We start from the raw sequence: 12,974 nt of genomic DNA on the forward strand, positions 1-12,974 counted from the left end.
AGCTTTTATGTGCCAGTGGCCGAGAAAGCCTGCAAATGGGCCGCCACTGAAATTGCCTAGACCAACCAGATATCTGGTTCAAAACATCTAGGAAGATGAAAAGTTACAAGATACCTGGATTATTTCTCTTACACAGAAGTGGTATGAGAGATGGTAGTAAGTGCTGAAGCCTCTTGCAAAGAAAATAACCTGTCGATAATAAACTGATAAATATTTTAATAGGAATTGTAAATAAGATTAGTAAATGGCCTTTTAAAGCTAGTGCTTTTAATATCTTGTCTTTTAGTCCAAAAGTAACCTGAAAGTAGGCTGGATCCTTTCATATTGTTATGTGGTGACCTGCAGTATCTGTACACACACAGCCTTCACTTCACAGTGTTTACAGGCTTTACAGTGGACAGTGTGCAGCAGCACCTTTGCTAAGCTTTCCTGGTGGCTCATGCCCAGGTTCAGGTCCCCGGGTTGGTTCACCCAGACATTCTGTGTTGGCACAGGTAAGGTTTTCAGTTATGTTGCATACCCAAAACCTAGGGTTCTCGGCAAGGAGAACATCTGTACCACCCGTAGTACTGGTTTAAATCCTAGCGTGACTAATGGTAATCATGTTGAGAAACAACACAGACATAGAGGATTAATCCAGGGATTGAGTGTCATTTACCTTCTCCAGAGTCTGTCAGCCTGAAGAGAAATGATGGTGGCCTTGAGCAGATCTAGATGGAAATGACAGCCAAACTAGTGTTGGCATTTCCAGCGCTGTCTACATCTACAGTACACGGATTAACAGGGCACGGGCTGGGGACGGGAATGTGGGCAGGTAGGAAAGCCACTGGCCCATGGTTTCTGGAAGTAACACAAGATCGAGATGTGACTTAAGGAGATGGAGAAGAATCTACAGTGAAACTCGTGGCAGGAGGCTCAACATGATGCGTTTGCAGGTTGATGCCTATTGCTTCACTTTTAATCCTGTGAGCATTCTGTGAAATTTTAGGAGTCTATAAATCTTGTGTTGCATTCCCGTTTGTACTTTATCTGAAGTCTGTAGACTGTTAACTGTACCCTGAAGGCGTAATGGAAGTCACATTTGTTCTGCAGCACAAAGCATGGATCATAAAATTTTAAGTACATTATGTTCTATGCAGATTTCTTTCTTACATGTGTAATAGTTTGTCATGAAAATGGCCCTTAGGAGATGTCTTGGGCACATCAGAAGAGTTGAGACTAGAGTGGATTTTTGCTTTCTTCCACTACATTTCAGTAGCTTCCATTCTACATGGTGGCGGTAATGGTGCTATTTATTTGGGGGTTTTTTTTGTGGGGTTTTTTTGGTACTGGGGATCGAACTCAGGACCTCACGCTTACAAGGCAGACGGCGGAACCACTCAGCTAAATCCACGGCCTGAGTAATGGTGCTGTTCATTTTTTGGCTTTTTGAGACAAGGGCTTGCTATGTAGGTCAGGCTGGCCTTGAACTCACTATATAGTTGATGCTGGGTTTGATCCTCCTGCTTCAGCCATGTCATGAGTGCTAGGGTTACAGAAATGCTAGGATTACAAGCTTGCACCACCATAATCACCTTGACTCCTTTATTTAAATAAAGCATTATGTTGTATTCATAGGAAGAAACTAACATTTGCATTTTTGACTTCAAGAGTTTTGCATGTGATCATAGCCAGGCACAGCTGCACACACTTGTTAATCTCAGCACTTTAGGAAGCTGAGGCAGGAGGATTCCAAGTTCAAACCCAGCCTGGGCAACTTAATGATTTAGGGAGGCCCTGTCCCCAAAAATACTAAAAGGACTGTGGATATAGCTCAGCACGTAGCTTCAGTCCTCACTACTGAAATGGGAAGAAGGAAAACAAGAAAATTTCTAGGTAAAGTGACTGCTGACAGTAGTGAGAACTCAGATCCAGGACTCCTTCACTGGAATGTGCTTGCTTTTCCCTACCACTGTGTTCCGCTCTCCTTGACTGCAGAGAGGGAGGGAGAGGCATTACATCGTGGGGGAACAAGAGATTTGTTAAGTGAAAAGCAGTCAACCCTAAAATGGCCAAGGCCTGAGAGTTGAGTTATAAGTTAGATGGGGGAAAGAGCACCAGGCCAAAGGCATAGCCTCCCTGCAAGCAGGGACCCTGAGCTTGACACTAGGGCAGTGACAGTAAACCTTTCAGCTTTCAGTGATACAAACAGCCCACTGGGGCTTCGCTGCTAGGGCCTTGCTCTCTCCCAGAGTGTTGTATCCTGTCTTCCTCACAGTTTGAGACATCTGCTTGTGTGCGTCATTGAATAATAAGAGAAAGGTTTGTACTTTATGTTCTAACAAACTATTGCTTTGACCGATGAGAACAACCCTTCAGTTTGGAAGGGCAGAACCCATGGCGTCCAGAAAAATTTAAGCTCAAAATAGGCAAAGGGCTGCGAGAGTGGCAAGAACTAGGCTTCTCCCTGGGCAGCAGGTGTGAAGCTGGGGTTAGTGATTAGAAGTCAGCAGTCCTATTTGGCTCCTAAGGTGGGAATACCTGCCCTTGCATGGCAGGATATCCACAGCTACAGGCCCCGCCTCCCAGATTGCTTTGGACATCTTTCTGGGAAAACATTCACATAGGGTGAGGTGTGCAGACAGCCGTTCCCCGGACAGGATGCACGCTGGGAAAGTTGGCCCTTTCTAAGCATCTGTTCAACCTGGACTACAGGAATCTCAACTTTTTTCTGTGCTTGGGCTGCCAAGATATTCACAACCAAAATTAATAAATGATTTTGTACACTATAGCTTGTACTCTGCATGTTAATTTTTATTTGCCACTTTTTCTTTGCCTAATTTTATCTTTTTCCAAATTGATTTTCATGTATTCTTGTAACATAAAATCTCCGCAGTTCTTTTAGTGATAAAAGGAATCAAATTATCCTGACATTTTAATAGACTCAGGCTTCAGGATCTAGGCAGCTTTGGACAAGAATGTAGAAATGTAGAGTCCTAGACATGTGATACTGAGAAATCTAGAAAAATGACCAAAGGTTGGACATAGGGGACATGGCTGCCCATTTGACTCTGGTTTCCATAGATTGGTAAATCTAAAGAGGACACCCAGTAAACACTGCAACATTTTAAAATTCGTTTGGTGAGAAAGGATGATCACATGCTAGAATAGCTGACTCTTACACTACCCTTTTTTCCCTCCCTAACCCTCCACCTTTTTATTGGGAAGGGTGGGGGAGTGAATACGGAACTAAACTGGCACCAGAGGAGGAGTTCAGTTCTATACTGTAGGTCAGGGATGGCAAACCTTTTAGAGGCCGAGTCCCCAAACCGCAACCCAAACCCACCTGCTTATTCCAGAGTGCCAACACTGTCCCTGTGGGCACTGTCATCCAGTGCTTGGCTGCTGGGGAGCTTGGCTCATGTGCCCACAGAGGGCTGTGCATGCCCACTGCAGCACACGCGCCATGGGTTCACCTCCACTGCTGAACTGACCATGTGAGTCAAAACTTCTTAATTAGTTGAACTTCAAAACTGCTTAACTGCTGCTACTGCTCAAAAATATTTTTTAGCTACACAGGGTGGTGCATACCTGTAATCTTGGCTTGGGAGGCTGAGGTGCAAGGATCCCAAGTTTGAGGCCAACCTGAACAATTTATCAAGACCCTGTCTCAAAAGAAAAATATATATCTTTGTCCCAAAGTATTTTTTTTTTTGAAGGAACAAGTTACTTTAACATGCTGTATACTGTTTCATAACTTTAAAGGCTCCTAATTAAAGAGATGTTGGTATGAATGACTTGTGATGCAGGATCACAGGTTTAAGGCAATTGAGTGAGATCCTGACTCAGGGTAAAAAGGGGCTGGCCGTAGTACCTAATGGCTAAATCTGGAAGTGGCCTGCATGTCCTGCAGATGAAGGGATAAAGGAAGTGGCATTTACACAGAGTGGAAGTGTTTACACGCAGTGGAGGTACTTAGACACTCTGCCACAAGGATAAACGAGTCATTCATAGGAAAATGGATGCACCTGGAGACCATAATGTTAAACGAAATAAATCAGGCACAGAAGCTTGAATATCACATAGCTTCTCTTACATGAGAAACCCAAAACACAAAGAACAAAATAAAAGACAGTGGTAGCGGGGAGATCTTTTTCAAGCGGAAAGGGAATAAGACATGGAGGAGAGGGAAGGAGCTGAAAGAGGAACTGGGATGTGTGTGTACATGTCCCAACTCCAACAAGGAATGTAGTCCTGGGCTGCAGATGTTCTAGTAAAAAATTTAAAAATAATTTAAAAGGGCTGGGGATGTAGGTTAGTGATAGAGTGAGTGCCTAGGTCTGACCCCTAGTAATAACATAAAAATTAAAATTGAAAAAATTGGGCCGGGGATTTAGCTCAGTGGTTCCCAGCGCCTGCCTTGCAAGCGCAAGGTACCAAGTTCGATCCCCGGTACCAAAAAAAAAAAAATTGAAAAGATATATATATACATACAGTATGTGGGTTTTTATAAAACTGTTTTGTTTTTTTTTCTTGGTATGGGGGATCAAACTCAGGACCTTGCACTCACAAGGCAGGCGGCAGCACCACTGAGCTAAATCCCTGGCCCAAGGCTGTTTTTAATACTTAATATATTTCAAACTTTTCCCATTGAACATTGTAGAAACAGTTTAAGTTACGAGACAAGTCCTAAACCCTAGTTTGTGTTGTAGCTGCATGGCAGTGGTTCTCACACTTCCCAAAATGAGTTTTCTAGAGAGATTTCAATGTGGTTTCTGGCTCCCACTCCCAGCCGCTGTAATGTAACTGGTATGGAGTGGGGCCTGGGTGACACAACTGTCAGGTTTCCGAGGTGACTGCAGTGTGGAAGTCCCCACTGTTTCGGTGGGCTAGCATCCCCAGACTCCGTGTGCACATTACATGCTTTCCCCTGTGGACCGTGGCAGCACCTTCTAGATGGGATGGCGTTTGCTCAGAAGTAAACTTCCTACGGAGGCTGGGAGCAATCACCACATCACAAGACAGTTTTGCTCTTGGGCTGCAGCTGCTGATAGTTCAGGGGTTTTTTTGATATGGAGTATCTTGCGTTAAAACACTCATGGCTTCAGGCCGGAGCCCCTGCTGTCGCCATGACCCTCAGTACCCAGCGTGAGCTTGCCACCCAGAAGAATATGAAAAAGCAGAGCGACTCCATTAAGGGGAAACGCCGAGATGACAGGCTTTTCTGCTGCCGCCTGCAAGTAGAGGGACTTGGAGATCATGCCGCAGAAACAGAAAAAGGCAAACGAGGAGGAACCCAAGTAGCTTTGTGGCTTCGTGTCCAACCCTCTTGCCCTTAGCCTGTGTGCCTGGAGTCAGTCCCACTATGCTCGAGTATCCTGTAGTGCTCATAGATCCCAACACTGATGGCACTCCCTTTGCCCTGAGTCTGCAGCAGGTCCCTTTTGTGTTTCCTTCCCCTCAAGTAGCCTCTCTCCCCCTGGGGCATCCTGGGGGTGAAGTTACCCCTTCAAATTGTTTTTTATTCCTGTGGGGCAAACCGCAAAGTATTAAAAGTAGCTTTGTAATTCAAAAAAACCACTGATGCTTTACTTGGATTGAGGTCTCACTTTGGAAGTTGTAATATATTTTAGTCCTGAAGCCAAGAGCATTGCTACTGTGTTGCAGTGTCCACACAGAGGTAGTTCCCCTGCTGTGCTGCGGTTCTTCAAAGTTTTGGACGCCCCTGCAAATGGGAGGTAGATCTGCTGGTGCTTTGCAAGGGCAAATCATATTGTTCTGTCCCTAGGGCCAGCTCCCCTGTGTGCAAAGTTCCTAGGGTGCCAGGGACAGTGACTGTGACAGGCTGAAGCACAGTGAGTCACAATCAGAGGACTTTCGGTAGTGTGGTTCAAAGCTTTTCAATATAGGAAGTTTGCCTTTGTCAGAATTAAGGTAGGGTTATCCTTGCTGCCCTTAAAACAGTGTGCTCCATAGGACCCTCACAAAGGAGGACAAGGGACTGAAAGAACAGACCGTAGGGCATTTTGTAAATAACCTCAAGCCCAGAATCCTGTCTGTGGAAGGAAGTTAGTTTATCTGATTACTGACAATTACAGATAGCTTGTTTTGTAGGTGCAGGCGCTGCCCCAGCCCCTATTCCACTTGGGCTTTACCACCTCCTCCTCCTCCTCCTATAGAACCTGCCCCTTGGCCATCAGGATCAAGTCTGGGTGGCTTTGTCTTCAGCTGTTTTTCCCTTCCTGTTACACCTGTCACTGCTGCCTTCAGACCTTAAACCATTGCCTTACTGTTAATTCTAGTGTCTACTGCTTCTGCTGCTCCTTCCTTTTCCTCTTTCCGTGTTTCCTTCTTTACTCTCTCCAGTCTTCACACTCAGAGCCAAGTCAAAGTAGATCATTCCCCACTCTGAATAGTTTCCAAGACCAGGTTAGATTTTTTTTTGATTTTTGCAACAGGGTCTCACTTTGTAGTCCAGGCTAGCCTTGAACTCATATATGTAGCCCAGGCTGGCCTCGAACTTGTGGTAATCCTCCTGCCTCACTCTCCCAAGTGCTGGGATTACAGGTGTGCGCCACACCTGGCTAGGATTTATTTTTAAAAATCACCTCCAAATCAAGTAAATGAAGCAGAAGCTTGAGTTGACCAAAAAGTGCTGTCAATGCAGAGTGCCTGGAAAGACTGAGGAAGTGGACCACTTTAGGATGTCTGTAGCCCAAAAATATCTAAAAAAAAAAAAAGCCTTCGGGTGACAGGCAGAAGCCAGATCAAAAAGGTTAGGCTGCAGAGATTGTATCATGTCAGCAACATGCCCCTGAACTTAAAGCAGCTGCAGTGCTTGAGTGGTGGAGTCTACACTTCAGACAGCTCTGGGGGGCTATCATGGAGACGTCAGCACCGGCTGGGAGCTGACAGTATGGACAGACGGCATGGTGGGAAAGCAGCTGTGCAGAAGGTGCCTCCCAAAGAGCTCGGGACAACCAGGTAAGGGGTGAAGTGCGCAGAGCAGCCCCTGGTTTCCTCTAACCTTAGGAAGAGTTGCTGGTAATGTCACTGAGCTCAGATCAACAGATTTTTGGAGGGAAGAGAGTTTAACTGAACAGTCAGGAGCAAACAGCCAGGTGGCAATTAGAGAAACCCATTCCAGGCTGGAACAATGTATTTGGTCCTAGAAGCTGTAGGTATAGATCCAATTAACATTAGGATGATAGTCCAATAGTAAATATTTAATACTGTTTGGAGTGTATCCGACCCTAGTTCTAAATCTGTAGCATATTAATGCCTTTAACCGTTACCCCTTTATCAGGGAAAGATCCCACAGATTGAATCTTTCTTGGAAAGCTAAAAGAAAGCAGATCAACGGCTGGGGATGTAGCTCAGTGGGGTGGCCACCTGCCTCGAAAGTGCAAGGTCCTGAGTTCAATCCCCAGTACCACACACACACACAAAAGACTTGTTTAGGCAGGAATAAAGCAGAGAGGTGGTCACGGAGAGCCCGGGGAGTTCTGTGAACTAGATGCACAGGGACCACCTGAAGAAATGAAGTGGCTGTTTGAAAACCAGGTTCCTGGAGACCTCAGAACTGTCCCCAGCCAGCATTTGGTCTTCAGGCAAGCAGGTGAGAAAGGAGATGAGATGATCTATGAACTGCTGGTCCGAGGGGTAGGGTCTGAGCAGGCAGAGCTTTGGAGCACAGGTGCCTCCTTCCTGAGGCAGAGCTGCTGCTCAGTGTCACTCCTCAGCAGCGAGGCTCCTAGAGTGCAGCAGACGCGCAACTCCGCAACTTAGCACGTTCGTGAAGTACACCAGCCACCTGTGAGAAGGGTGGCTGCAGGCTGGAACTGACTGTTGCTTCCAAGTCACTTAAGGAGTAAGTGGCCAGATAATCAGTTTGCAGCTTGTTGAGGCTGCAGATTGTGGTGGCACCAAGCTATGCTTCTGGTTTTTCTCTAGTATGTTGGACCCAAAAAGCAAATTTAGGTAATACTGATTTAGTTTGGAGCAACTGGGATTATAAGCCATAGTTTAGGGGGCAGAGGGGACATACCACCAGTAACATTTGGGTCAGGATACCCTATTTTTGTTTTTGAGACAAGGTCCCAAGCTGGCCTTGAACTCATTATGTAGTCTGTCACTGTGACCCTCCGGCCTCAGCCTCCTTAATGCTGGGAATACAGGAGTGCATCACGCCCAGCTAATCAGTATATTTTCTTAACATGTGTGTTTCTAAATGCAGGCTTTAGAAGAACTTATCATGAGACATAGAAGGTGGGTTTTTTTTGTCAGGGGGAAGGTACCGAGAATCAAACTCGGGACCTTGCATTTAAGAGGCAGGCACCAGAACCACTGAGCTAAATCCCCGGCCCCAGAAGGTGTTTTAAGTAGAGTGGTGGAGTTAATACAGCACAGGAAGAAAGTAGTCATGTAAAGTGTCAGCTGTCCTCCACCACACGACTCAGATTCTTAGCAATTGTTGGCAACATCTGTCTGATCTGAATGTCTAATACGATCAACAGTTGTGGAAGGATGCCCTAAAATATCATCTTTGCCCTAAAAGAGCATTATGAAAAACAAGACTAAACAAAAAAGTTAATACAATTAAATGTGAAAATATATAGTACTGATTTTGAAAGCTAGAATAGGTAATGTTTTAAAAGGAGGCAGAATCTGAGATTAACTCCCAAGTTAATCAAGTGAGTTTTTAAGCTTTTATTATTACAAAGTAGCGTCTGACATGTTTATGGAAATGATAATTAGAAAGGAACCTTTATTAAAAAATCTTTGTTCACCTGAGTAGTATCTGATCAAATACACAAAGCTCAAAAAATATTAAGTATCAATTTATCTAAATTTCTTAAAAATACAACTTTTCTTTGTAGTAGGAAAACATTAAGGATAACAGGACCAAGTTTTGTGTGGAATTATATAATTCATGTCATCCTGTATCTCAATTTTTTAATCTGTAAAGGGCTAGAGTACTGTTATTCTTACTGACAAAAGGTCTCACTGAGAAACAAATGATCTTATATGAAAGTGTCTTTACATAAAGTTCTTCTAGTCTAGCCAACTAAAATATTAAATTCATTATGGTACTTAGACCCATAGGTTATGGTAAAGGCTAGAAAGGAAATGGCAACATGCAGACAATCTGCCAGACACTAATATAATGAGACGAAAGAGGAGGAACATTTCTTAGCACAGTAGCAGGAAGGAGAAATAGGATTTATACTGCTTTTCAACTAGAACATCTTTATATGGACTTTGGAATAATTTTTTTGGTACCCAGAATTGAACTCAGGGCCTCATGCTTGCCAGACACATCTTTTTTTTTTTGGTACCAGGGATCAAACTCGGGACCTTGTGCTTTCGAGGCAGGCAGCAGAACCACTGAGCTAAATCCCCAGCCCTGGAATATTGTTTTTAAAAAAAATCACCAGAGACAGAAACACAAGATAAATTTCATTTCTATATTTCAGAAAACCTACTTGAATACACTTTGAAACAAGAGTACAACAAAATAGAATATACTTCAAATGTTGAATATACAAACTATTATAGTTCAAATCTGAACACTGGTACTTTCCCTCTTAAAACATCAACTAAAAAAACAGAAAAATAGGAGGAAAGAAAGGAAGAAAAAAGGGGGATTGGAGGGGAGGGGAAGAGGGAGGGAAGGAGGGAGGGGAGCCAGGCATGACAGCTACCTGACAAAGTTCACGCTGAGCCTGCACTTGCAAGTGACAGTAGAACTGGAACTCGAGTCTGCAGATGCCAGGCCAAGTGAATGACACAGGTATGGTACAGCAAAAGGCCAGAGCCAACTGTTAATTTGTCCACAATTAAGAAACTGACAGACTTAAACTACCATATAAAATGTTACATGTAAATTCTATAACAATACTGTGCTAGGTACAAGATTTTTAAAATTTTTCTTTTAATAAAAAAGCTTTACACAAACAAGCCATTAGCTTATTTCAAGAAAGAAAACTGAAAATTAGTCTAAGGCCTTTGTTTTAAATCAGCTTAAGCTATATGATATTAAGAAAAAAAAATCGCACTAGATCTTTTTTGCTATCTTTGAAGCTTTTGGATCCATTCTTCAATTCACATTCTAGAATACCTATATTAGCAGAGTCTTCACATAGCACCAGTTAAGTGGGTACTGTGCAAGCACAGTAATAATTGCTGGTATGCATATAAAATGCATCAAAATCGCTGTATGTAACAATGAGATCACCCACCCCAATCCTCCCCGCTGAAAATTATACAACCTCTTACAGACGTTAGTGTTCCAAGGCTTAGTGTAACTTGATATTGTAGTGAGCTGCTTGGTCCCTTTTAATCCTTTTTCTCATTGACGGGTTCAGTTGTTTGCTACTGTAAGAGGCAGTTTTCTGTCAGCATCTCAATGTGTAGTTCATTTCCCACTGAAACATGGGATAAGTAATTTATTTCCAGTAAATTTGATTATTTTCTTATATGCATTAAAAATGTTTTAAAGTCTTCTTTTGACTTTTTTGATGACTGACTTCCCTTGCAAATATTTATGTCAATACTACAGTCTGAAGCCAAGGTGGGGTTGCTATTTATTTCTCACATGCCACTAGTCCTTCAGTTTTCATAGTTACAGGAAGGGCAATAGCTGAAGGTGAACTGACAACCACTACATGGGTCACTGTCTTATTCCCATCTGTAGGTTTTTCTTCTACCAGCTGCAAAGTTTTCACATCATGTTCCTGCTTTTTTGCCACCGCTTCGGATTTAACGTCTGGCCCTTTTATGACGGCACTGATAACTCGAGGAGGAGTCTGGCCTGACGCCTGCTGGGCAGGCATGGATAGTCTCATGACAGGCGTTCCATGGGCTAAGGAAACAGGGGTGAGTGCTCTCACCGCCAGGGGGGTGCCAACAATGTTAATGCTCCCCGACCCAGTCAGGCTTGACTTTGTCTGCAGTTGACACTGTGCTAGTTGTGTGGCTGGGATGGTGATAATTTTGGCAGGCTGCATGGTGATTTTGTCTCCGTTTTCAGCAGATGCTGGCATCACGGTAGGGATTGTCTGAATGACTACCTTTGGAGAGGTTGCTGTTGTTGGACTAGTGCTGGTTATTAATGGTGCACCTGCATTTACTGACTGAACAGCCACAGTAGAAATCTTCTGACCCAATGATGTCATTACAACAGGTACTTGCATTGCCACACGAACTGTCCTAGATTGAAAAGAAAATGTTGATTATATATTTGATGCTCAGTTAAGTCTTGTGAACAAAAAGACGAATACAGATCAAAAATGTGTAAAATTAGTGGTCCAAAATTTACAAATGTACTGGTAAGCTCAGAAGTATAGGGTATGAAATACCAAACATATTAAAAAAACCTAACACTCATATTAAAGTCCATCTATAAAATGATACAAGTCAATCCAGGCTAGTTGAGGTGTCTACTTTTAACAACAACAACAAAATGTTTAAATATCAAGCACTTTGAAAAGTCCGTAAAACAGTGGTAGGTTTGGAGAACACCAGCTGACACACACAACAGAGGCATTTCACCTTACCAACAGGGCACATACCCCGACTGCTGGCACGCCTGCCTTACCTTGGAGCTGCTGCTGCTGATGCGGACGCCGCAGTGGGAGACCTGGGTGAAGCATCCTGGCCAGGGGAAGTGATGCTCACAGCTCTAGCCATGGCTTTCTCTGCCCTGGAACAACTGATAGGAGATGAGTTTTTGCCACCACGAACAGAAGCTGCTGCTTTCAGGAGACTTTCTGCAGACAGCGACACTCGTTCTAAGGACTTCTCATCAGCAGTTGCTGCCAAATCTTCATTACAGGTTTCATTTTTGTCATCATCGATGACCACTATATTTTTGGGCATATCCTTGAACTGATACACAAGCCTCTGGCCTTCAACCTTTGCAAGAATTCCCCTTTGGTAGTAGTATCTGAAAAGGAGAAAAATTACTAAATAAATGTATTACTCCCTTCTTCCCCCAATAGACCACACCCAGAAAATACTAACCGAAACGTTCACTTATTCTAATAAGGGATGAGAAGAGCTCTTACTGCTTAACCTGCTCCAAAGCTACAGATTTGGAGTAGGAACGAAGTTGGAACATGGTGTCATAGGCTCTACAACCTTGAGACCTATAAAGTAGCTGAAGTTCAATCAATTTTTTCAAGGAAATAATTTAACTTCAACACAAAATATTTCATTGACAATGGTAGAATTCTATTCTGATTTACACAGGTTATAAAAATTTTTGATGTTGGGGGTGGGGATTTAGCTCAGTGGTTCTGCTGCCTGCCTCACAAGTTCAAGGTTCCCAGTTGGATCCCCGGTACCAAAAAAAAAAAAAAAAAAAATTTTGATGTTATATGGAAAAATTACCTAAGTCACATTTAACTCAGATGAAGCTGTGGGATATACAAATACTGTCACATGAGGTCCACCCTGTTCATTTACAAACCCCGTTATCATGTCCACTACAACAGAAGTTTTAGAATTTTTTAAAAGACCTGTACTTAACAACTTCTGTGAAGAAATAATGCTTGCCAGGCATGGTGGTGCACACATGTAATCCCAGCACATGGGAAGCTAAGGTAAGAGGATCACTGCCAAGTTCAAGGCCAGCCTGGATTACACAGTGAGTTCAAGGCCAGCCCAAACTACCTAGCGAAACCCTGTCTCCAAAAAAGAAAAAGCAACCCATCCATGCGCAAGCCCGCCTCACCGATCCACAGCACCACAGTGCCCAGGTTTCAACTGACCTCACCAAGATGCCACCCCAATTGGAACAGGCCATGGAAACCATGATGTTTACGTTTCACTAATTTGCCCGGAACAAAGGCGAAGGAGGACCTGAGAGTACTCATGGAAAAGGGAGTTCCCTGAAATTTTAGAAAATCAAAAAGAGGACCAGGGATTTAGCTCAGTGGTTCCGGCGCCTGCCCTGCACGTGCAAGGACCCAAGTTCAATCCCCGGTGCCAAA

General features: G+C 43.6%; 1 protein-coding gene and 1 pseudogene across 13 annotated transcripts in view; one reads left to right on the forward strand and one right to left on the reverse strand.

Annotated features, from left to right (window-relative positions):
- The first annotated feature begins 38 nt into the window (after positions 1 to 38).
- On the forward strand, positions 39 to 5,283 carry LOC101710472 (small EDRK-rich factor 2 pseudogene; annotated as a pseudogene).
- Positions 5,284 to 9,432: 4,149 nt separating this feature from the next.
- Elf2 (E74 like ETS transcription factor 2) overlaps positions 9,433 to 12,974 on the reverse strand; it is a 100,168-nt gene continuing 96,626 nt past the window's right edge. For all 13 annotated transcript variants that reach the window (XM_087193293.1, XM_013075894.3, XM_087193297.1 and 10 more), the window contains 2 exons: positions 11,579 to 11,926; positions 9,433 to 11,190 (listed from right to left, as the gene is read on the reverse strand). In XM_087193293.1, coding sequence (XP_087049419.1) covers positions 10,566 to 11,190; positions 11,579 to 11,926 — 973 coding nt within the window. In that variant the 3' untranslated portion in view covers positions 9,433 to 10,565. The remainder of the gene's footprint in view (positions 11,191 to 11,578; positions 11,927 to 12,974) is intronic.

This window comes from Heterocephalus glaber, unplaced genomic scaffold, assembly GCF_053883595.1.
Source record: "Heterocephalus glaber isolate CG9 unplaced genomic scaffold, H.glaber_assembly_v1.0 deba00001586, whole genome shotgun sequence".
Taxonomy (NCBI): domain Eukaryota; kingdom Metazoa; phylum Chordata; class Mammalia; order Rodentia; family Bathyergidae; genus Heterocephalus; species Heterocephalus glaber.